The sequence below is a fragment of the Cibotium barometz genome, chromosome 22 (assembly GCF_041138505.1).
Source record: "Cibotium barometz isolate CiBa-2024 chromosome 22, ASM4113850v1, whole genome shotgun sequence".
In the NCBI taxonomy this organism is placed as follows: Eukaryota; Viridiplantae; Streptophyta; class Polypodiopsida; order Cyatheales; family Cibotiaceae; genus Cibotium; species Cibotium barometz.
Window position 1 is genome coordinate 22,231,388 of NC_141067.1, and position 24,867 is coordinate 22,256,254.

The 24,867-nt window shown below is 37.7% G+C and overlaps 1 protein-coding gene and 1 long non-coding RNA gene across 5 annotated transcripts; one reads left to right on the plus strand and one right to left on the minus strand.

Annotated features, from left to right (window-relative positions):
- Positions 1 to 17,371: 17,371 nt before the first annotated feature.
- On the minus strand, positions 17,372 to 24,413 carry LOC147626408 (uncharacterized). The gene is made up of 13 exons (XM_086816523.1): positions 24,142 to 24,413; positions 22,443 to 23,859; positions 22,184 to 22,368; positions 22,003 to 22,083; positions 21,650 to 21,694; positions 21,105 to 21,149; positions 20,898 to 20,987; positions 20,522 to 20,648; positions 20,276 to 20,362; positions 19,476 to 19,577; positions 18,182 to 18,246; positions 17,907 to 18,012; positions 17,372 to 17,664 (listed from the first exon to the last, which is right to left on the minus strand). Exons 1-13 carry the CDS (start codon positions 24,178 to 24,180, stop codon positions 17,570 to 17,572), a joined length of 2,484 nt encoding a protein of 827 aa, XP_086672649.1. The 5' UTR covers positions 24,181 to 24,413; the 3' UTR covers positions 17,372 to 17,569.
- Positions 19,360 to 24,049, plus strand: LOC147626409 (uncharacterized). Of its 4 annotated transcripts, none has more exons than XR_015268587.1 (3): positions 19,360 to 19,609; positions 20,316 to 20,382; positions 20,974 to 24,049. It is a non-coding gene; the product is annotated as an uncharacterized LOC147626409 (long non-coding RNA). The 4 variants fall into 4 exon arrangements; XR_015268584.1 differs by having other exon boundaries at positions 19,467 to 19,689; positions 20,702 to 24,049; XR_015268585.1 differs by lacking the exon at positions 20,316 to 20,382 and adding an exon at positions 20,702 to 20,761 and having other exon boundaries at positions 19,467 to 19,689; positions 20,974 to 21,220.
- Positions 24,414 to 24,867: the final 454 nt, after the last annotated feature.

Genomic DNA, 24,867 nt, shown 5'->3' on the forward strand with positions numbered 1-24,867 from the left:
TAGATTAGTTAGTATATCCAAGGTGTGGGCCTTTAGGCATTGACAAGGGTTGGCACCTATAGTATTTGTGGGAATGTTAGGTAAAGGACCGAAGCGCAGTCGGATTGAAGTGACCAAAGCCCGGTGGGATTGAAGTGACCAAAGTCCGCCGGTGGGATTAAAGTGACCGGGGCTGTAAAACCCGATGACACGCTTATTGTTGGGATGGCAAATGGTATTGGAAGTTGTAGCTGGGGCATAGATCTCAATGGCTCAAAGATGTTAGCCGTTGGGTTCAGTTCGTGTGTGAGCCCTGGCAATCCCTCTATCGTTGCCATATCTTGACGCTACTAATTGCTCCTTTAATGAGTAAGCACACGGTTTCTTTTTTCTTTTTTCTTTTTATATTTTCTCACAGCCCGTTTACAGCCTTAGGAAGCCTGGCGTACTCTTCGTTGGGTCAAACGAGTGTCCGTTTGCCCTAATTAGCTTAGGCGCTACACGTAAACGACCTCTTAGAGATATTTTTTCGAAAAAGGTGCATGCTAGTAGCCGCCCAAATGGAAGAGGAGGTCCTAAAACCTATTTTCTATCATTGTCTCGAGACAAAAAAAAATTCTCGAGAATTTTTTTTCCTATTTCACAGCCCATTTTTTAAGGTGTTCCAAAAGGAATTTGGAAAAACTCTGTATGAGAGAGTTGTAGTATTTTTGGAGTTCTACAACTTTGTCTCTATAAGTCTTTCGTGATTTTGTCGTTTAGACCCTTAAAAAGTAGCTCGAATATAGTTCGCAGTCGTTTTCGCGCTGTTTTAGGCGCTTTTTAGTGCTTTAAGGATCGTTTTTTTGCCTCAATTTTCAGGTTGAATTTTGAGGCTACTCATCGGAGGCTAAAACGATTAATTTGGACCTCGGACGGTCAAGACCAATTTCGAAGAGCTTGATGTCGGCTTTTCGATGAGTACTAGAGCGCATTCATTGGACTCACGGTTTAGGAGATACGAGCCTCCAAACATTTTTTAGTTTTTTTTTAAAATTACCGACGGACTCTTTTCACGACATGAACTAGCAGGGTTCAGTTCACCCCCTTACACCTTTCATAAATGACCCCCAAAATGGACAATTTGACAACTCATTGGCATCTTCTCATTCAATGCTCATTAGCCTTAATGAGTTATGTAAAAAAGTGACTAGAAATGAATCAAAGATTAATCCTTTCACACTGATCTTTCCCTCTTTTAGACTAATCAAGGACTCTAATTAACCACTTATCACTAATTAATTCACACCATTGAGCACATCATTGGATAGAGTTTAGAATTGCTAAGCTATGTGCATGAACTAATGTGTAAATTAATGTATAATTAGAGATTAATTAAACTCTTAAATAATATCTTTTCTCTTTATGCAAAATTAAGCAAAAAAGAGCTAATTTCTTCCAAATTGATGCAATTAGATATTTTGATGCATTTAGATGCTCCCAAAACACCCAAGAACACTAATTTTGACCTCTTACATGAGCAATTTTGACTTCAAAAAACACATTTTCTAAAATTTTTACCTCCCCTTGAACAAGTTTAATCACCCTTAATGACAAAAACCAGTCAATTAAGAGAGGTTAATCATCATTAATGAAGAGAGATTTTTTAACTCTTGAACAAGATTAATCACCCTTAATGATAAAAATGAGTCAATTAAGAGAGATTAGTCACCCTTAATGATAAAAATGAGTCAATTAAGAGAGATTAGTCGATTTCAGGAGTTTTTTGATGGTTTTGAGAAATTTTTTCAATGATTAAGCTACTCCTAATTCTTGCTAACACTTTAATGCATATAATTCAAACAAAAAACACACAATTTGAACAAAAATTAATGATTTTAGCTCTATGTTTAACTCTAAAGAGAGCTAAAATTTACTAAAAGTTGCATTCTCTTACATTATTTGATGCAATGGATGCAAACTAAGCCTAATACACTCTATGTGCAAACCCTAAGAACATTAAAAACCACATTAAGAATAACAAAAACAACAAATTAAGCTAAAAATTAAACAAAAAAGCATTCTTGGCAAAACAAAAAAGAGAGCTATTTCTCATAAAATCACACACAAATCTCCACCAAATCCACATCTTTGTCATGGGAAACCATTAATCAAGATAATGGGCAATGGGTAATGCATAGATTAGAGAAAAATGATGGAAAAAGCTAAGGGATAACTCCCCGCAACGGTGCCAAAAATGTTATGGTTCACCCTAACCCCCCTTGAAACACATCCAACAAGAGATTACCCTAGAGAGATTAGCAAGAGGATTAGCAAGAGCAAGACTCTATTGCACAATGAGAGAGTCTCTTATATTATGAGAGAAATTCACTTATATACATGGCCATAAGTGTTCACACTTAAACTGTGGCTGGCTAGGCACTTTAGGTTCATAAGAGGACTAATGCTATTACAATGAGAGAGTCTCTTATATTATGAGAGAAATTCACTTATATACATGGCCATAAGTGTTCACACTCACTTAAACTGTGGCTGGCTAGGCACTTTAGGTTCATAAGAGGACTAATGCTATTACAACGAGTGCTCTCATGAAGTACATCACTTAGGACTTCCCACACGCTCTTGAAGTGGAAATTGCCATAAGTATTACATAGGACCATTACGGGTGTCCATCCAAGTTGTAGATTTGGAACCATTGCTTCGTATCTTGAATGTATGACCTTTTGGTGTATCTACCTTGACTCCTTGATATAAGATAATGGTAGTAGCTCTTGTTAACCCTAGGAATGGGTTAACAATATGATTTCATTCTAAGTGGAACTTGGGTACTTGACTCATTGTATTCCATTGATGAATGCATGCAAACAGTCACCTTGAACACTCCTAAGGCATTGTGAAATTGCTATTACTGGAGGAAGAGACCTTGGAGGAGCTGGCACTTCCACCATATTTCACTTAGAATATACCAAGAATTATGGTTGGATTGGAAATTTCTGATAAAATCACCACAATCCAAGCATAGCTTTATCCCCACAACGAGAGCACAATCTCATCACCCTTGAGTTATGGGATTTGCTAGGTCAACCAACATTGACGGCTCATCTTGAAAGAATTCCATTTACAAAAAACTTGAACATGCCATGTTTGGGGTACTTTGAACAAACAATGTATATAGAATCCAACCCCCTTACATGTAAGTTTTTTGCGGTTGAGTATGTGTTGGAGAAGCAGGTGTGATCTTGGGGCCTAAATGGACTATTGTTGCTGCGCCCAAGCACCAATGTGCTTTGCTAGCGATAGGGTCATCATGATGGTCCATGACACAAAGTTGAAAATACCATACTGTACGGAAGAGGATCCATCCCTAATGGATTTATATGATGCTGAACGCAAAAAGCTACAAGCCTCTTCCTCGGAAGCCCCTCTAACACAAAGACCTACCATTTGTATCACTGACTAACTCGGACAATGCATCTATCCCTTCACCTCCATCCTCACCAACAAAGACTAATGCCCAAACCTCGTAATCAAAAGCTATTCTTGAAGAAGTCCCCCAAGCACAACCATCTATTTCTAAAAAGGACCTCAAAGGAAAAGCCTCGACCTCAACTCCTCATCAACCAACCTTACCAAAGGAGACGGTTGTATGCTCAAAAGCCTTAACACATCAAAAACCACTCTGCCAACTGACTCAAGCCTCATCGACAACAATGCCCATGAGTCTCAAAACTGCAACCTCAATGCCAACTAATGTGAAGGAGGGCCCAAAGCCTTCCACTTCATCCAAAATGAAAACTCCACCAAGACAGCCAAGATCAAGGTATTTTAATTATATCCAAATATGGGTGGAAAGTAGCTACTTGTAGCTCATGGCTACTACGAAGGTGCCAATCCAATTTGGGTGCCTCGATAATCAAAGCCTCTTCCTCAATGCAAACTTAAAGACCAAGGAAGAATAAAAGTACTCCACAACATCATCCACAAATGCCGATGCGAGTTCCTCAAAGAACTCTAGCCACTCAACAAGTGTGGGTACCAAAAAGATTACTGCAAGCACAAGGGTACCACCAAGGTAATACCAATGCTTGGATTCCCAAGTGCATCAAAAAGTGCCCCAAGCCTACTCAAAGAAAGAAGCCTCAAAGGCATCAACAATTATTCTTTATGTTAGGCAAATAAAAAATAATTTATTATTACTACTTTTAAAGTAGTAATTATGCCTCTATGACAAATGTAAGGAGGATTATGCAATTCTTCTAGAAGCAGTTGTCTAAATGGAACAATTATACATAAATGCTTTTCAAAGAAAAGAAATCCATCGTGGTATAAATAGTTATCAATAGGGAAATAGTTATTAAAATGTAGTTTTAATCATGCATCATGAAAGTCAGGATCATTCTCAGATATAACACGCATAGCGTCAAAGGAATGTATATCAAGAACATAAATATTTGTAGTGTAGGGCATCTACTTAATGCATCGACTAATAACATTTTCTTTTTCAGGATGATATTGAATGAGAGGGTAAAAACTTTGAATAAATGATGCCCATTTAATGTGACAATTAAATATTAAAGGTTGGGAAAGTAGATGTCATATACTTTGTTGATTAGTTTTAATGAGAAATTCAGAACCCATTAAATAATGTTTCCACATATAAAGTGCATGGAAAATAGCAAGAAGTTCTTTATCGTAAGTGAACATTGCACATAGTTTCAAAGGGTTTGAGCTTATGACTTTCATATGCAAGAGGATGACCATCCTATATAAGGGCAACTCCAATACCGGATCCACTGGCATCGATGAAAGAAAGGTTTAGAAAAATGAAGTAATTGAAGGATTGGGGTATGTGTCAAAATATGCTTAAGCATGTCAAAGGATTTTTGTTGGTGTTCACCCCAATGAAAAATAGTCTGCTTTTGAAGAAGCATAGTCAAGGGCAGTGCAATTAAAGAAAAATTACGAATAATTTTTCTATAATAACTATAGAGACCTAGAAAAGAACGAACCTCAGTAACACTCTTGTGACCTGATAAAGTGTAAAAAGCAATCTTATAAATATCAGATGTATGCATACAAACTTGATGATGTTTAGATTTCAAATCTATCTTACTGAGGACATATGCACCATGGAGCTTATCAACACAAGTAATAGGTAACCTATTTTTAATAGTTTTCTTATTCAAAGCTTGATGCACATGTGATAGGTTTTATTCTTTTCTGGACTGTGTATTGGGGCACTAAAAGGGAAACCACTTGGCCGTATGAGTCCACGGTCTAGGAGTTCTTCAATTTGTCATTGAATTTCTTTTCGTTGAATTTGATTTTATCTATATGGGTCCTTATGAGGTGGTTGACACTAGGAAGAATCTCAATCATATGATCTTTTGGGCTAGGTCATCTCTAAAAGAGTCTTTGAATTGATCCAAAACAACTTGTTGACTATGTGAGTGGTAGTCGCTTCAACTTCGTTCACATAAATCATGTAAACTTTATCTCGTTTCCTTAATGCACGTTTTGATTGAGTGTGTGATAACAATGGATAGAGTTCATGTGTGACACCACTGTGAAGCGTCAGAGTTTCATTTTGATGTGTGATCCGCACCGTATGTGTGTCATTGTCAGTTTGAGGGTTAAATTGATGATGAAAGAGCATGCCTAAGATGATATCATTAGTGCGCAGAGGTGCAATCAAGAAATCTCTTTTCTCTATATAAGGGCTAATAACAATTTCTATTTGTCTAATTTTCTTTTAGTACCATTATAGCGTGTACCTTGCAGTGTATATTTAACCTTGTAAAGTGATGGGTGTGTCTCTGATTGCAATTCTTAATAACACGCTCAGAAATAAAATTGTGTACTACCATCATCATAAATCACATTAATATCATGACCATTAATTTTACCCTTAATTTTAAGCAATGAATAACATGAAATAGGATTACCTGGCACATCGCTTTAGTCAGAATTACCATCATCATGTAGTGTATCTTTGGACCAATTTGGAACATAGTCACCATCGTCACTTTGATGTTGTAAAGTTGAGCAACATATGGTTTGGAAGTCTTCCAACATTGACAAGCAAAGTGGTTTGTTTGGTTGCACTTGTAGCATGTAGGTTTAGGTTTCTTTGCAATATTAGTATTGTGACTAATAGATTTGCATTAAGTTACATTGCTTTGATCATTAATAACCTTTACATTTTGATTGAAATTTGTGCATGCATTACTAGGTGATACCCAAGACTTTCTATTTGTATTAAAGCCATTAAAAGAACGTGATCCAATAGGAGCACCAAAATGACAAGGAAAAGGTTGTCAATTGTTGTTGAAGCCAAACGTTTACCGATTATTTGATAAAGAAGTATTGAATTGAAAAGGAGTCTTGTGAAAATCTCTTTTGCGTTATGTATCTTGAGCTAAAGAAATAGCTTCATCAAGTGAAGTAGGCTTGAACATGTTACCTCTACTTGAATAGTTTCTTCAAGTCCAAATTCATAACAATGTTGAATTGTGTCTTTAGATACTTCTTCAAGCATGCGGAGTTAAAGTAGAGTTTGCCAAAACTTCTATGTATATTGGGGTATGGTGCCGCCCAAAGAAGCTGAAAATGGAGATTTCAGCAAGTATGAAGGCTATGGAGTCTTCGGTGTGTCAACAAGGAAGCTGCCAAGGAGACAAAGGTGTCTCAAGAAGGTTGGTTTTGTGAGTTTTGCCTCATGAAATTTTGGAAAAGGGTTGCTATTTTGGGATGTGGGAATCCCTTGGTAGCTTGCAATTTGGCAAGGATGTGAGGTGCATGCTTGTTCATGTGAAAACAAGCAATTATGGGCTAGTTGGAGCCCAAGTGGAGTTAATTGTGCTCATTGATTTGCTCATGAAATATGAGCTGGTTGTGGATGCTATTGGAGCATTCATTTTTTTGGTTTATGCACCTTTGGTTTCAAGAGAAATTCCACCCAAGTAGTCGATTTGTCATGGATATTACAAAAAAATTCCACGATAATAATGCATGGTCAACCATGTGGTTGGCAACACATTTTATCTTATCGCGTTTTGAAAATGGCTCCTCAAAAAAGTAATCATCCAATTGGCTTAACCATGAAAGCACAAGATGAACATCATTTTTGCCATCAAATTTGATAAAAGAGAAAGTACTATGGCTAATCTTACTATCCTTTTTGGTTTGTTGAGCATCGAAAGTAGCCTTGATGATCTTGGCGATACATGCATTAGACTAGAGCCTTCATTACCAACAAGTTATTGCTCAAGGGCGATGCATTTTTGTTGTTCATCTTGGAGTAGTTGCTCGAGAAGTTGAATACGACCTTCAAAAGTCAGTTGTGGAAGTGGAGAATTAGAAAATCCGTCATCTCAAACATTAGCATCTTCATTGGTGGTGTTGCGTTGATGGGTAGATTAAAATTGGTACCCAAATCCATTAGTTTGAGATGAACAGCTTTGGTTATGTGGCTGGAAACCTTCCCAATTGTTTGCAAAAGATCTAAAAAGTTGTTATTTTTTTGGGGAATTTTTTTGATAATTTTTAGGAAATTTTTGGGCTCAAAATAGCAATTTTGGGAAAAAATAATGATTTTGGAAAGCAAAAGGCACTTTGGAATTTTCTGGAGGTGAGGGAGAAAATGATTTGCAGAATAGTGGTGGTTGGATTGAATTTTTTTTTGAGGCTTGAAGCTTTGTAAAGATTAAAGGGTTTAAGCTTTTATAAGCTTACAAGCGTAAGCTTTAAAAGCTTAAGTAAATTAAAAAGAACCTGCCAGTCGCCTGTGCAAAGGTGATTTAGCGAAGTAGTTTAGGAAAGAAAACACGCCATGCACCGTTGAAAATACTTCTGGGTTTGGGTGGTTTTTGGAGAGTGGTATTTCCACCTTTCTTTGACTTGTGGGGTTAAAAGAAACATGGGTTTTGGTTATCGAATGGATAAAAAAAAGCCTTCCTTTGAGCCTTAGCCTTTCCTTGCAATTCGCAATTGGAAAATTACCTTCTCTTGAATTCCAAAGCTTCTTTGTCTTCTGGTTCTTCACCACTTTCAAACTTTGCAACAATCAATCTTGGCTCTGATATCACTATTGGAGGGTAACAAAGACCCACTAAAATAATTGCACAGTATTAATCACAAAGCATAAAACAGGAATTGGACATAGCACAAGATTGGGCCCAATCTATCCCCACACAACAGTGAGCCCACACTTCCTCTTGGTGGTGGATTTAAATGTATTGCTTGAAATAACTTGTGGGGCTCAAAATAGTGTCCTCTTATAAATATGTAGACTTCTTCAAAAATAGCTTGTTTTATTGGAAATGCAAGCCAATCTACTTAAAAATAGGTGTAAACCTTGAAGCTTATAAATGTGTACATCTCTTATAAAATCAATTATGCACAAGGGAGCTTTCACATGTCCCAATAAATATATATACATCGATAATAATATGGACTATGCTGCCCAAAATGAAATAATAGCATGTACATGTCCCAATAAATATATATACATTGACAATAAATATGAACGATGCTACCCAAAATGAAATAATATCACGCATTGTCACAAGATCAAATGTATTCGCGCATTCTCACAAGATCAAATAATATCACGCATTGTCACAAGATCAAATGTATTCGCGCCAACACTCAAAATCAACTGTCTCAGAATCTTCCTGACCACCACTAGCTCGCCTCCATTATCCAATCCAAGGATTTGCACTTATATCAACTATGCTAATCAATTATTTGCTTAAAAATACAAATAACCATATGAAAATTATAATATCAAGACGATGTAACCAATACTCCTACACATGTACAGAGTCACTTGCATATGCACAAAGTATGTTATGATCGCCTAGATTTAGAAAGGTGTCCCAATCTAAACTCGTGTAGGAGAATTCATAAATAATGGGAAAGGTGGAAACATAAAATTCTATGAATTAACTCCTCATAGCAAATCCTTTACAACGTAAATTGGTATGGGATTCTATGTTTGGTAATGTCTACTTATTTGACCTTAGTTAAACCATCATATATAAGATGCGTGTCTGACCTTGTATGGATATAATGTGCACAATAGTTATCTCATCCACATTGAAAGATTTAAAGTAATTTGGCACTTGCCATAGGTCACGTTCTTGGCTATCCTCCTATTCTACCAAGTTTTGTTTGGCTTATTTTTTTGCTTGAGCCAATTCTCTATTACACTGCCTTTGCTCAAATTTAGACATTTTATGTTGGTGAGGTCATTCAAATGGGTTCTTAAATCTATCATTGGTCTTGTTGAGGTAGTGAATCTTTGGAGTTCTTCTTCCCAATACTTGGTAAATACATCATAAACATTGATTTCTATTCAATATATTACAACCAGAGCCATCCAAAGAAGAATCAAAGAGCTTATGGCTAGTGTAAGTGTTGTATGGTCTACCCTCTACCATGTCCAATGAAACAATGGGCACATTATCAGCTCACTTTACATCAAGATACTTTGTGTCTACTTTGGTCATCATGTTGATCATTGCCAACAAGTGCATCCATAATCATAAAAGTCAAACTTTGAAAGTGACATGTTTGACATACTTGGCTGAAATAGTTTAATTGATTATATATTGATAAAACTTCCCTCATATCTTAAGATCAAAGTTGAGAATCTAGCCTTAAGATTGACATTTAGGATCTAGCCTTCCTTCCTTAAGCACACGTGATCCATGGAGACCAATCATGGATAAGTTTAGATTTCCTCATAAAGGGTCCACCTAAAAGGACATCATAAGATTTTGGATGCGTAAGGAAGTCTGTCACCACAAAAGTATGACCACAAAGATTTGGATCTTCAACTTAGGGGGACGATTCCCATTGGCATAGTGATTTTACTATTTATCATCTTCATAATGAATTCTATATGTTACAAATGCAGAGTTTGCCTCATTTCTCCTTGCAATCCTTAGTTACAATTGTAACACATGCACCCCCATCTAGGATATAGCTGTGGTTTCCCAACCTTTATATACAATGAGAGCATGGCATTAGTATCATCATTCACATAGTAATCTCTAAGATTACTTACTAAGATGTTGGCCAATTTTTACCCCTCAAGTTCTTCCATTATACTAGGGCTTAATTTTTCATGTAGACAATTACTGAAGCACACTTTCATGTTATGCTTAAATATTTACATCCATTGTGTTCTATCCAAAAGTGGGATTTCTTCATAATATCAACCCAATAGGCATTCTAACTTTGATAGGAATGTAATGAGACTTACTATATTACTTGGCTACTTTCTCATGTTCCTCTCATGATTTGTAGAATCACTTGCAAGTGATTAATGAGAACTAATATTTTCTCTAGAGGCACATGCCTTTAACCATTTTGGACATCAAGAAAATTTCATAGTCTCGATCAGATTACTCTTTTGGAAGCTTTAGAATTTGGCTTAGAATGTCTAATGGTTTCATAGACTCCAGAGCTACCTTGACATTTATATATATGGTTTTAAGATTTTTGCTAGTCTTGAGCTTTATGTTTAGTACTCCCATACCAAATTGGTATCTTCCTCTAGCCTATCCATTTCCTTCCTAGGATTAGGGTATTTACAGAATCCTCCTAGTGTTCTCAGTGGTGGAAGCTCTTTTTATGCTATCTCTTGACTTGCTTGTTGTTTTCTTAGCCTATTCCAACAACATGTATTCCTTAGAAGGAGGAGTAGTGATTGTAGTTGTGTCATCATTTGATCCAATAACATGTAGTGGTTGTAGCTTATTCAAACATGTAGTGGTTGTAGCCTATTCCAACAACATGTATTCCTTAGAAGGAGGAGTATTGGTGATTGTAGTTGTGTCATCATTTGATCCACTCTCTAGACATCGTTACTAGTGGCACTTTTTATGCTATCTCTTGACTTGCTTGTTGTTTTCTTAGCCTATTCCAACAACATGTATTCCTTAGAAGGAGGAGTAGTGATTGTAGTTGTGTCATCATTTGATCCAATAACATGTAGTGGTTGTAGTGGTTGTAGCTTATTCAAACAACATGTAGTGGTTGTAGCCTATTCCACCAACATGTATTCCTTAGAAGGAGGAGTATTGGTGATTGTAGTTGTGTCATCATTTGATCCACTCTCTAGACATCGTTACTAGTGGCACTTTTCCTTGCTACTACACACTTACTACATTGAAGTTATTGAAGTCAGGTTTCCTTGCTTAACACTTACTACATTGATATGGCATGATAGGAAAAACCTTCCTCTCAATGAAAAATCCTTGCAAACAACAATTGTTCCATCTCACATGTGTTTCATGAGGGAGTTGGTAGAATTATAGCTTTTTGGATCGGTGAAACATTCTTTATTGTTCTATCTCACATGTGTTTCCTAAGGGAGTTGGTCGAATTATAGCTTTTTGGATTGGTAAAACATTCTTTATTGGGCATTACATTTAGGTCCCAATCATTCCAAAATTGCTATGCTTAGCTCATCGACTTACATTTGAGAAGGCTAGTTATTTGTAGAAATATGGATGGTCTAGTATCCACCATATATCCTTAGTGGTGCAAGTATTAGTGAAGGTTTCATATGTCTAGGTTATTAGAGCCTTGGTTTACTAATTTCTTGTAATTATCTTAGTGTTATGCTTTGTGTTCATTTCTAGCTAGTGGTGTCTATGTGTGTGTATTCTTGGCCAAGCAAACCCTACCTGCTATGGTATCCCATTAAGGAGTGTCATGTCATTTTTTGATTGCTTTTCAACAAAAGTTTCAATCAAAGGCTATTTGAAAGAGATGGTTATTCTCAATGGAGTAAAAGTTAGGTTGATGGTCTGGTGGCCTATCATAGGCATATCCTATCCACTTCCTTGAATAGTAGTCTGGTTACTCTTAGGTTAATTCTGACTACCATGATGTCTTACCCTTTCTTCAATCTCCCTTTGCTTCTCATAGATACACATCATCTATTGACATACCATTAACATGTCCTTGAGGTCCTTGTTCGGTGTACCTTTGCGTACCCTATCTAGACTTCTTTTGTAATTTACTAGCTTCAGGCCGTAATATAATATCCATCTACACTACCCACCACGACTAAAGTTGACCACTCGCATTGAGGTTCTTGATCCTGATTGTTAAGTAGTTTCTAAGCTCCTTAAGGTAGTCCTCCTTGGACAAGGTTCTCTCTATTAGGTTTTGTCTCAATCTCAAAGCTATCTATAGCAAGCTATTTGAGGTTGTTTGTGGCTCCCTCATTCACCACATTTCCAAGATTTATGTCATTGCTTCATTCTCTTAGATCCATGGATTCTTACTCATTGGTTGTTGTAACTAAGGGGTCTTGTCATCTAAGGCCTGTGACACTTCCTTGGGTATCTAGAGTGTGACGAGATCCTAAGATGGCTTGGTATGAGGATCTCACATTATTTATGCACTTTCATCCAAACAAAGGTTGCTTTTTAAAATTATATCGGGACACAAGTGTAATAATTGCATTAGGCTAGATGTGATCTAATCCTCTTAAAATTTTGGTCTCTAGGATCTTTTAAAACTCTAGAAAAGTCCCTACTTTCTTAAAATTTGATTGTTTTTTTTGGCAACTATATGATGTACTATTCAACATTCCCAGTGCTAAGTTGTCTAATGTACAAATAATATGTTTGAATGTATAGTTGTATATATTTGCCACACCACTTGACTTGTACACAAGAAATTGGGACCCTATTCGGGTTCACACTACTCAAAAGCATAGTGGGTACATTCACAATGTTCGGGTTTACACTATTCAAAAGCACAACGTTGTTGAAATGTGCAATGTAAAATAAAGGTTGGGTTATTTGGTCAAGTGTGTGAATGCACCCTAGAGGTGCAAGATATTATCTTGAGAGTTGTGGAAAGATAAGAATGCCACATAAGCTTGGGTTATTTGGTTGAGTGTGTGAATGCACCCTAGAGGTGCAATATATTATCTTGAGAGTTGTGGAAAGATAAGAATGCCACATAAGATATTGTGTGAATGGTGAGAGGCACATAAAAGAATGTGGAAAAGGAGTTGCCACATGGCATGATGATGTGTAAAGGAGATTGGGCTAAAGGCTATGTATATTGGAATCCTTTCATTGTATGGTTTATAACATATTGCAAATACAAGGTGTTGAGTGTGCCTATCTTGTCCACCTCTCATTAGTGTGTAATTAGAATTATGGAGTTTCTTGATTACTATGAGCCTCCCTAAGCATATGTTTAATATGTTATTAGCACTAGGCTTAGCACGATCTTAAATTCTTAACATGGTATCAGAGCAAAGTTTAGCTAAGCCTAGATTGGGTGTGTTTATTTTTAGAATATTGATTTATGTTATGGTTTGTGTATAGAATTTTTTTTATGTTACACTCATTATCTTAGGGAGAGCAATTTGTGTGTGATCAAGCACTTTTTATGGTTCATTTATAGACGGTTGCGCATAGATGGCCGTCTAGTAGGAGGTATAGAGTGAGGAGAGAACTTATCGAGCACTATCATAAACTGTGAAGCCGGACAATTGTACACAAAAGCTGGTGTAAATGTAAGAGAGGCCCGTTCCAACTAGAAGCTTGTGAAAGAGAGCTTCTGACATGACTACAAAACATTTGACTCCAACGAATGAGAGAAAAGAAATAACTACATAGGCCTCATAGTTGTCTTCTCTACTAAAACCCCAATAGTAGCAACATCAAGAGGAGGAGGAGGCGCACCCATATTCCTGGCTCCTCATCATGAGGAATCTTCTATGAGCAATAGCAAGAAACAATAGCTCTAGTAGGAGTAGTAACCAACAAGACTTGAGGTGCAAGATATTATCTTGAGAGTTGTGGAAAGATAAGAATGCCACATAAGATATTGTGTGAATGGTGAGAGCCACATAAAAGAATGTGGAAAAGGAGTTGCCACATGGCATGATGATGTGTAAAGGAGATTGGGCTAGAGGCTATCTATATTGGAATCCTTTCATTGTATGGTTTATAACATATTGCAAATACAAGGTGTTGAGTGTGCCTATCTTGTCCACCTCTCATTAGTGTGTAATTAGAATTATGGAGTTTCTTGATTACTATGAGCCTCCCTAAGCATATGTTTAATATGTTATTAGCACTAGGCTTAGCACGATCTTAAATTCTTAACATGGTATCAGAGCAAAGTTTAGCTAAGCCTAGATTGGGTGTGTTTATTTTTAGAATATTGATTTATGTTATGGTTTGTGTATAGAATTTTTTTTATGTTACACTCATTATCTTAGGGAGAGCAATTTGTGTGTGATCAAGCACTTTTTATGGTTCATTTATAGACGGTTGCGCATAGATGGCCGTCTAGTAGGAGGTATAGAGTGAGGAGAGAACTTATCGAGCACTATCATAAACTGTGAAGCCGGACAATTGTACACAAAAGCTGGTGTAAATGTAAGAGAGGCCCGTTCCAACTAGAAGCTTGTGAAAGAGAGCTTCTGACATGACTACAAAACATTTGACTCCAACGAATGAGAGAAAAGAAATAACTACATAGGCCTCATAGTTGTCTTCTCTACTAAAACCCCAATAGTAGCAACATCAAGAGGAGGAGGAGGCGCACCCATATTCCTGGCTCCTCATCACGAGGAATCTTCTATGAGCAATAGCAAGAAACAATAGCTCTAGTAGGAGTAGTAACCAACAAGACTTGAGGTGCAAGATATTATCTTGAGAGTTGTGGAAAGATAAGAATGCCACATAAGATATTGTGTGAATGGTGAGAGCCACATAAAAGAATGTGGAAAAGGAGTTGCCATATGGCATGATGATGTGTAAAGGAGATTGGCTATCTATATTAGAAGCCTTTCATTTTATGGTTTATAAAATATTACAAATACAAGGTGTTGAGTGTGCCTATCTTGTCCACCTCTCATTAGTGTGCAATTAGCATTATGGAGTTTTTTAATTACTCTACGAGCCTCCCTAAGCAAATGTTTAATATATGATTAGCACTAGTCTTAGCACAATCTCAAATTCTTAACAAACATACCATTCACAAGTACAATGTACTATTCACAATGTTCGCGTTCACACTATTTAAAAGTATAATGTACCATTCAACTATATGATTCAAATGTTCACACTATTCAGGTTCAAGTACAATGTACCATTCAACCATATGACCTTGAATTGTTCATCTATGATTGGAAACAATCCATGTTGTTCACCTAGTCGTATCATCGTATGATTAAACAAACATCTTGTCTGTCTGTATGATTGGAAACAATTCATCTTGTTCACACCGAGTCTTACATAGATTGGAAAGAGTTCATCTCGACTATCATATGATTGGAAATAATTCATCTTTCTCACCTAGTATGGCATATAATTGAAAATACAATGTACAAATCAAATGGTCCAATGGTATGGGGTATCGATTAACAAACGGAACTTATACAATGTACAATTGGACGTGCCTACTAGTGTATGATTGGACTAATTGGGTGCCATTGTCAATTTTTGATTTGTTAAAAGTGGACAAGATTATTCTCAAATTATCTCATGAATACTGTTCAATTAAAATATACATTACACTTGTATGACATACCATAGCAAGTTTTGGAGAAATGCTTACAAGTTTTTGGTCAAATTTTGGGAAAAATCAAGTTCTTCTTCTACTTTTTTACAATTTAAATTGATCAGAATGCATCTAAATTATTAATCAACTAAATGTATTAAGCTCAATTTCTATGGATTTTTTTTATTTTTGGAAAAAATGAACAAAAATAAAAAATCTAAAATTAAAATAATTTTAATCTATTTTAAGCAATGCAACCCTTTCCCTTTGGTTTCCACATACTTAGGATAGAAATGAATAAAAATTAAAAAAATGCAAAATTAGAAGAATTTTAATCTATTCCAAGCAATGCAACCCTTTGATAAGGCTTCCCTTTGGTTTCCACATCCCTTTAATAAAATAGAAAACAACATAAAAATCAACATCTAAATGTGAAAATAAAACCCTTTCTTCTTCACACACACACATACACTAAATTTGAAAATAAAACCCTTTCTTCTTCACACACACACACACACACACACACACACACAGACACACACACACACACACACACACACATTGCTACTATGCTCACAAGAGTCATGGTGGGTAAGATTATCTCATTTGTGGAGTTATGCTAGCAAATGCAAAAGATGGAAGACTGGTAACAATGAGAGAGAGAGAGAGAGAGAGAGAGAGAGAGAGAGAGAGAGAGAGAGAGAGATCCAAATATTAAAAATCAAGGTTAAATAAAAGTGATAATACATAAATGATAATAAAAATGTTATAACAAGTGATTATTATTTACTTTGAAGCATCTTATTTATATAGAGTTACAACTTTGAAAATGTACCACAAGGAGTGTTGATAAGAAACAATAAATTGCCATAAATATTCCAAAGAAAAAACTAGGCTAACATGCACACATGCTTGTTTGTGTGTCTATAGTGGAAAAATAGGGATCTAAGGAGGTTTAAAATCGCAATATCTTCATGATTGATAAGGAGAGAGATTAACACTAATTTAAGAAGCTTAATGAGGCTCAAAACCACCATAATCTTTTTCAAAACAACTCTATAATGAGCTTGGGAGTATATCATTAGCTCTCCGAAGGAGCACATAGCCCACAATCATCTCCACCAAATCTCATACAATCATTCTTCAACCTCTCCATGATTCTCTTAATCAACCCATGTGCCATCATCATACAACTTGCATCATTGCTTCCATCAACTAGAATCTACCCATTCCGCCTCTTCTGCATTTCTTGTCTTAATGCCTCTCCTCTAAGTGGAAATGACAAGTGGAAAAGTTCTTTTCACATGCCATGAGATAGACTTAATTCAGTTATCCTTGGATGGGAAGCAAAATTATTACAACAAGTTTTGTGGAATAGATTTGAGGCACAATAAGCCTAGAGCTACCAACTTCTCTTTTACTATAAGCACACATGTGAGCAACATTGTATAATAGTTACCTTGAACTCAAAGCTATAATTATAGAGTTTGCTCAAATTTGAGAGTGCAATGATAAGTATACATCACCCTTCGAGAATACACACACACAACAATGCACACATAATGATGCCTTGTATAAGCCTTGAATGTTTGTTTGATGCAGGAGCAAAAATGGTCTATTTTTAAGACTTCTTATTTTCCTAAGGTTAATTGAAAACTCTCTTTCAATCATAAAATAATCAACCAAATGTTGTTTTTGTAAAGGTGGGAGGACTTTTCAAGAGCTTATACATATAGCACACTCAACAGGAGAGAATTTTGCATGAAGAAAAATATGTATATGAAAATTTTCAATTGACATGTAATAAATACTTTCTTGGGAAACATGTAAACTTTAAATATTTATGAATGATCTCTGAAAAAAGACATTTTGAGTGAGAATTCTTGTTTGATATTAATGAAGTTTACATAGCCAAGGAGGTAAAACCATGAGATTCGCTAACTTTGCAGTGATCATAACTGGTCAATTTTACAAGAAGTCCCCCTTGTATGATACAAATAGTTTGGAAGTATTATTTTGAAGATGTTATGTGAAGAAACTACCTTAAGAAAAAATCTTCTATAATTCTTTGTATAAGGATTCTTGAAACCCTCTTACCTTCTAGTATAAAACCTTTCATTCCTACTGGAAGTCCTGTCATTAGTGAAACAATTTATAAGTACTACAACATCAATATCCTAATATTAACTTAGGGACTTTTATGTACAAAAAGATGATATGTTTAATTTCATTGTCTTCAAACAAGAAAACAAAAGTAGGAATGGGAAAAATTTAGAGCACAAATTGACAAATAGTTTGTAAGAAATTTGTATTCAAAGAAAATTTTACCCTTTTTATAGAGTCAGATCAACAAGGTTGAAATGAGAAGATCAAACCTGGTAAGAGCATAGTTGTGAACTTCACACCCTTGTTGTTGGCTAAAATAAAATTGGAGATGTTGTCAATCAGTTGATTGTCTTCAGCAACTAAGAATACCTCCCTCTGTGTAAATAATAAAATTTAAAAATATTATTTTTAGCAAGTAGGTATTTTTGTTCTTCTAATTGTTGCATGGCATTTTTTGTGGAAAGAAACTCTCCTTAAAGTACATTATATATAGGTGATAAGCTAAAATAAATCAAATGGCTTAGGAATGCTAGATATTCCAAACCTTAAATATGTCCGAAGTCTCATAATATCCAGTAACAAGCATGAAAATACTCAAGTCCATTGATCCTATAATGAAAATAACCAAGAGATAGTTTAAAACATCATGTAAGTTTCATGAAATTTTGAAAGTGTAGATTTTGTATTACAATGCGTGGGTAAAAAATGAGCAAATATGCTTACGAAATTTTGGCACTTAAGCATTATTTAGAGATCAAGAATAATATAATAGAAAACATTCTCATGTTCAACTAGAATACGAATAGTACAAAGTCAACCCTAAACACATGCAAACTATTTATGGTGAATTTTAAAAGACGAGAAAAAGCTGGGCCTCTAAAAGTGTTGTGAGTGAACAAATTTGATATCTTAGCTTTGGCCAAGGCAATTCACTCATGATTTGCACAAGGTTATGCCCCTTGTAAGTCTTAATGATCTCCATCTAGGACATAATTTTTTCTTCCAATTGTGATATTGTGAGACACATAAGCCTACAAAGGAAGTTTCCTTCTACCTCCAAGATAAGGAGACATAATTTCAAGGATGTAGGTGAAGACTCGATTCTACTAAAATTATGCTTATCATCCAGCTAATGCGCATAGGCATAAACATCTTCTTTCTTCAATTTATATTCCCACCAATGCAAAGGAGCATAGAGATGTGAAAGTTGGTTTTCTAGTCCAAAGGTGTTACAACTTGTGGTCGTGGAAGTGGTCACAATACTAAGGGTTGTTAGGATGTTTACTTGGTGCCTCTACTCTCCCCAAGTCACAAGCCCTTCTTGGTAGGCATAAAAATGTTGCAAGAAAGCGCAAGGAAGGGGGGAGTTGGAGTACAAACCCTCGTAGTAAACCCACAGGTGGCATTTGAGCCATCTGCCGCTATAAATTGTATCGCATTTGGGTGCGAGACCAAGCATCTTGGGGTGGTCACTCAAGTTTTTGTATTGCGAGGGTTATTTTAGAGACGGAATTGATGGGCCGCATGCCATCATTAGGAGAAGGCTGTCTCTCGCGGTGTAGGGCAAGAGCCCTTACCGCCACTCAAGTTGATACTACTAGTAGAGATGGATGGACTCACCGAGGTTAGATGCCAGTGAGCTACGCGAGGGGGGTTGGTTGTGAGTAGATGAACAGATGGATATACTCCAAGGGAAAAAAGAAATGAAAAAGAAAGGAAAGAAAGTGTAGGGAGAGATGCTTATTGTCATAGGTTAGAGAGAGAGACAGTGTAGGGAATGAAACTGAGAGTGAGAGAGAGAGAGAGAGAGAGAGAGAGAGAGAGATATGGATGCTTACTTCGGAACTCTGCTATGGTGAGGGCTGAATTTTCTTCCCATCTCAGCACTTCGCTCAAAGGGATGGGCAACGAGCTCATCCCCACGCTCTCTGATGCTTCATCTGCTCAACAACGACAAAGCACGAATGAAAATGTATGTGCGCCCTCTCTCTTCCACATCCAACATACCATGTAATTCAGTTCATCAGATGCAGTCTTGATGGATTCTTGCAGGTGCGTTATTCAGTAAACCCTAGCTCAAACAGAGAAACCCTAGCTTAAACATACAAGCCCTTGCCGTAACAGTAACCCTAGTTGAAACAGAGAAACCCTAGCTCAATCATCAAACAGAAAACCCTAGCTCAAGCGGGAAAATCGAGCCCAACCATGGAACCCCAGCTCAAACGGAAACCCTTGCTCAAACAGAAAGCTTTAGTTCAAAACAGGCTTCTTTGTGAACCAGCACTCCTAACCCTAGTCCAAACAGGGAACCCTAGGGTAAACAGGCATTGCATCGTGAATCTACAGTTTTGTGCAAAACCCCTTGCTTAAACAGAGTCCATCTTAACAAAACCCTAGCTCAAAGAAGCTATTTCTGCATTCCATTATGAACCAGTATTCTGTGTTTCTCACACGTTACATACATGCATGCATATATGCATGTGTACACATGTACATACAGATATACGTGCACACATGCACACACAATGCACATGCTTGTGCACATTCACGCACACACCGTACACACGCATTTATACCTGCATTTTTTTTTCTCTATGCTAGAAATTACAAGCATTTCACATGAGAAAGGCCCTTGTACCTGAGGAGCTGAAATTCAACTGCTTGAATTGCTTGCGCAGAATCTCATTGGTGTTCATGCTGGACAGATCATGAGACTTCTGTTTCACTGCATCATCAAACATTTGGGTTTGCCCATAACATTGCTATTCAACCTTCAAAAAAACTTGTCTTGATGCTAAAACTAAAATGGATCTAGCCTTGCAGAACAGGCATTTAGATGCAAATGTGGATGTGTTGGTCTTGATGAGGTTCCTCATGCACATACAAATTTTGAATAATCCGTTCCGTCCAAAGCGTCCGGCTCCGTTTAGTAACATTGTTGCCATAGAAATATCGCGGCGAGTAGTCTTGTCAGTCGATAGGTTTGTCGTATCTAACAGAATTGCTGCCAACTACAAAAGAAACCAATGAAAGAAGTGTTAAGCTACTTTTAGGGTCCTTACAGGCATCTCCCAACGGCTGGAGGTTGGAGGCTGGAGATTTCCTGTCCATGAGGGACTGGCAAGTAAGGTCTCACTTTTGAAGTGTTATATTTGTAAAACCCTTCAAGGACTCGTGTTTACGTGATATTTTTATCTGCATTTCACTAAATACATATGCACAGCTCATGAATGGCGTGGGATTATTATTGGTAATGTTACCATGAGTCTGCAAACGGCTCTTCCTGCCAGCAGCTCAGGGTGGTGCTTGACAAAACTTTCTGCTACTATTGTGCAGCTTGATCCAACATCCTGTACGGAAACAGCACCATCACCATCACCATCACCATCACGAGTCATTGCTATAAGTGTTGCTGCACTCAAGCACGTGTTTCATACTTAATACAGTTTAGAGGGCAAAGATCCTACCTCATCTGATATTATCGTTTTCAAGTGAGGGTAGACACAATCAATCTGAAAGACAGATGCCACTTTATATAAGCAACACATGAAAAGGTGTCTAAAACAGAGAATTGAGGCCAAAACAGAACGTGTCTCCATAACAGTGATCAAGAATGGTTAGAAGTGTTGGGTGTGGCACATACTGTACACATATGGATTGGCCTTGGAAAAAGGAGTCATCATGGTAAGGAACGTTAGGCATGTCACCCTTTTTTCCATGATCTAGTGTATGAGAAGACCCAATTACTGAGCTACCGATTGAGGAGCAAGATGAAGAAGAAGAAATTTGACGTAAATGCTCTTTCTGTACATGTATGTAGTTTATGGTACAGGAGAAAGGTAAGATACTTGTTTCATTTGCAACTACAGCCGTGATAGTATCAGGTCTTTAAAAGGCCAGGCAGTCCTACAGGTTTTTGACAGACTTGATGTTTGAATGTTGATGTTGTGGTTTTCTCTGTCCTCTAATGTACCAAATCTGACCCTGCAAAAGTGTAGCAAATTATTTGTACCTCGGCATGAATGTCCAATATTTCTTCGACGTCGTCCTTCAGATTCTGTGGCATTCATAGACCATACATCAAAGGGTCAGCATAAACATGACCTGGAGTACAGATTAATCAGGCGAAGAAAGCTTCTAATTTACAACACACAAACCCCCCCACCACTCCCCTCCCAAACCAACACCAACACGCCCCCCCCCCCCCCCCCCCCCCCCCCCCCGCCCCCCCGCCCCCCCTCCTCCTTCCTCCACCTCAAAAAACAAAAAAAAACACGCTGAAATATTAGAATTGGAGCTGGGTATGCTATTTGTATTCTGGGGTGTACATAGCTAAATACTGATGGAGTTGCATGAGATTATTACCTCTTGGCTTGGGCAAAGCTTGCTGTGATTGACAAGCACTAGTCGTAGGCTGCCAAATCTGTGGTAATAGGGAAGGCTGATCTGATTTCAAAAGTGGATTTTTCAGAGTTATGGAAGGAAGTTATCCCACTTCCTCATAAAAACCTCTTGAGTGGCAGTTTCAACTACCAAACATGCATACCTCATCCAAGAATAGCAAAGAAGCCGTGTCAAGGCCACAGGATGTAAATAGCCATGAGACTTCAGGATGCAGGTTCAGATCTGCCCGTGCCATGTTTACAAGTGGAACAATACAGAGCTGATCTGGTTTTGTTGTAAGAGTGAGAAAGTATGCATACATGATGGTGGTGACAATCGTGCTCAAATCTGTTGGCAAAGTTGATCGTATCAGTTATCAGTTGACAGGAAAAATGCATATAATTGATGATGGGGATTTTTACCTGAAGATTCTCCTCCAAGGACAATGGTGAGCCACTTTCCGGGTACCCCTGCACTGAGCTCATTCTGCCTATCCTTGAGAAACTCATTGACCTTGGAAATGCTGCAACAGGATAGTACCCCACCCAAGCCCAAGCTTCCACCATTATAGAAAGCAGATGCAACACCAGAAAGGAAGACCTTCTCATCCTTATGACCACCCCTAATTTTGATTGCTGTATGATGATCCTTGCTTCTTATGTTCATGTTACTGTCTTCAAACTTTGAAGCCCAAGTATCCAAGGTGTCCACGCTGTCAGCTTTATGCAGCTGAGATTCACAAGGCTCATCTGCATCTAAATGTACACGACCCGTGACTTTGTCAGAAGTGGATACTTTTTGTGTTGTATTGACAGGCTCTAAAGTGATATCAAAGGTATAACTATCATTTGGCTTCATCTTTCCATTTGCCAGGAAATGGTCAATTGCTTGTTTTGAGTCCATGGTGTGCTTAGGTGGGCTTGCCGAGGACTTGTGTGAATGGACTTCTGGTGACAAACTTCTTTGTTTGTGTGTATCCAAGCTTCTGCTACCATCTTTTTCCAAGGTTGAACTGTTTTCAAATGCTTTCGTATCACTAGCTAATCCCACCCATGCTTCTTCGTTTGATTCATGGATTGGTTTGGGTTTTCTCAAGAAGACGGGGGGCAATGCGAGGTCTTCCAACTCTGTGAGAGAGCTAATAGAGCTTGAGGTCGAGTGGTAAGATCTCAATGGAATGAATGCCTGTTTACTAGAAACTGCAGATGACTGGGAGCTGGTTTCAAAGCTCTTGTTAATAGGTCTGAGGGGTGGAGATGAGGCATCAGAGCCATTGATGAGGGGTTGGAGTGGTTGAGACAAGGCGGCAGTAGCAGATGTGCTCTTCAGCATTTTGGAAGGGTTGTCATACATACTGGTTTTACTGACTGCAAAGGAATCAGAAGAGGCGTCGTTACCATTGCCAAGCTCGAAATTCTCATGCTGACCATGTGATGATGTTGGATGGGATGTTTTCAATCCATCATTTGAATCCTCATTTGTAGAGTCCTCTTCCATGATAACAGGGCTTGTAAGGGAGACTTTCTTGCTGTCCTTGAAGCTCCAAAAAGTCCTCTCAATACCTGATACAATCTTCTGAACTCTGGAATCACCATTCACGGATTCAGACTCGGAGTCACTGGTGGTCTTATGATCAAAGAGGCTGCTCCATGAACCTGAAGATGTGTCATGCTTGGATGGGTTTCTGATTAGCTTCATTCCGCTGAAATGTATGCCTAATTTGGGTGGTTTATTGTCGTCCAAGATTTTGCCATCACTAGAGGCAGGTGAGAGGTCCTTGAGCTTATTGTCGCTTTTTCGGGTTTCTGTATAACCATTGCCACTATAGTACGGGCTTTCCTGCAAGCAATTGGCTCATATTGTACATTTGTAAGGGAGCAGCAGTTCATAAGATGCTTTTTTAGTGCATCATTAAGAGCTAGAACGAAAATATATGAGTATATACACTTGTAATGCATTATAAGGCGCAAAAGTCTAAGAAATTTATGCTATGAGATGAAATTTTATGCTATTAACCACATTTTTTATCTAATCATTTAGCTTGGTTTAGGTTTAAGTTTGGATTTAGCTTTAATTAAGGTTCTATCGGGTGTCTTAAGGTTCTTTAATTAGGCAACAAACCTTGTATATCTTGCTGGACGACTTTTTAAAAGCAGACATGGTGAGAAGAATTGGAGAGGACGGTTGAGTTGTTGTGGGAGGGCCTGGAGTATTTGTGAGGGTGCCCAAGCAACACTGTATTCAATGGGGTGGCGTCCAAACGAGAGTGATAATCAAAGGAGAGTGCCCAAAATGATGTGTGTAATCAGAGTGCGCCCAAATAGAGTGTGTGCAGCTTTTAGCCAGTAGGCTCAGGTGGGCGATTCTGGTGGCAGCTGGTGACTGCAAGAAAACTGTGAAGATGATGGATGAGCAGGCAAGTTAGAAGTACTAACAAGATATGAGAGAGAGAGAGAGAGAGAAAGAGAGAGAGGAGAGTGCCCAAAATGATGTGTGTAAATAGAGTGTGTATAGCTTTTAGCCAGTAAGCTCAGGTGGGCGATTCTGGTGGCAGCTGGTGACTGCAAGAAAACTGTGAAGATGATGGATGAACAGGCAACTAGAAGTATTAACTGTGAGAGAGAGAGAGAGAGAGAGACAGAGAGAGAGATTAGTTTTGATTAATGCTAATTTTCCCCTGTTTTGGGTGGTGGAGACCGCCTTGGTGCCGCCCTGGCCTTGAAAGTTCCTAGGCTTTCCTCTTGGCTTATATAGCCACTCCCTTTTGTTCCCTTTCTGTGTCTCGTTCTCATCATGCCCATCTTAGTTCCCAACGTATCCTTGTATGAGTCCGCCCAAATTATCTTC

What these genes read in the sequence shown, in the direction of transcription:
- LOC147626408 (XM_086816523.1), bottom strand. Translation starts at nt 24,180, where the DNA reads ATGTCTGCTTTTAAAAAGTCGTCCAGCAAGATATACAAG. An exon ending in CCTTGGAGGAGAATCTTCAG is followed by an intron (nt 22,369 to 22,442) that starts GTAAAAATCCCC and finishes CTTTGCCAACAG; the next exon opens with ATTTGAGCACGATTGTCACC. An exon ending in GTTGAATTTCAGCTCCTCAG is followed by an intron (nt 19,578 to 20,275) that starts GTACAAGGGCCT and finishes GTTGTTGAGCAG; the next exon opens with ATGAAGCATCAGAGAGCGTG.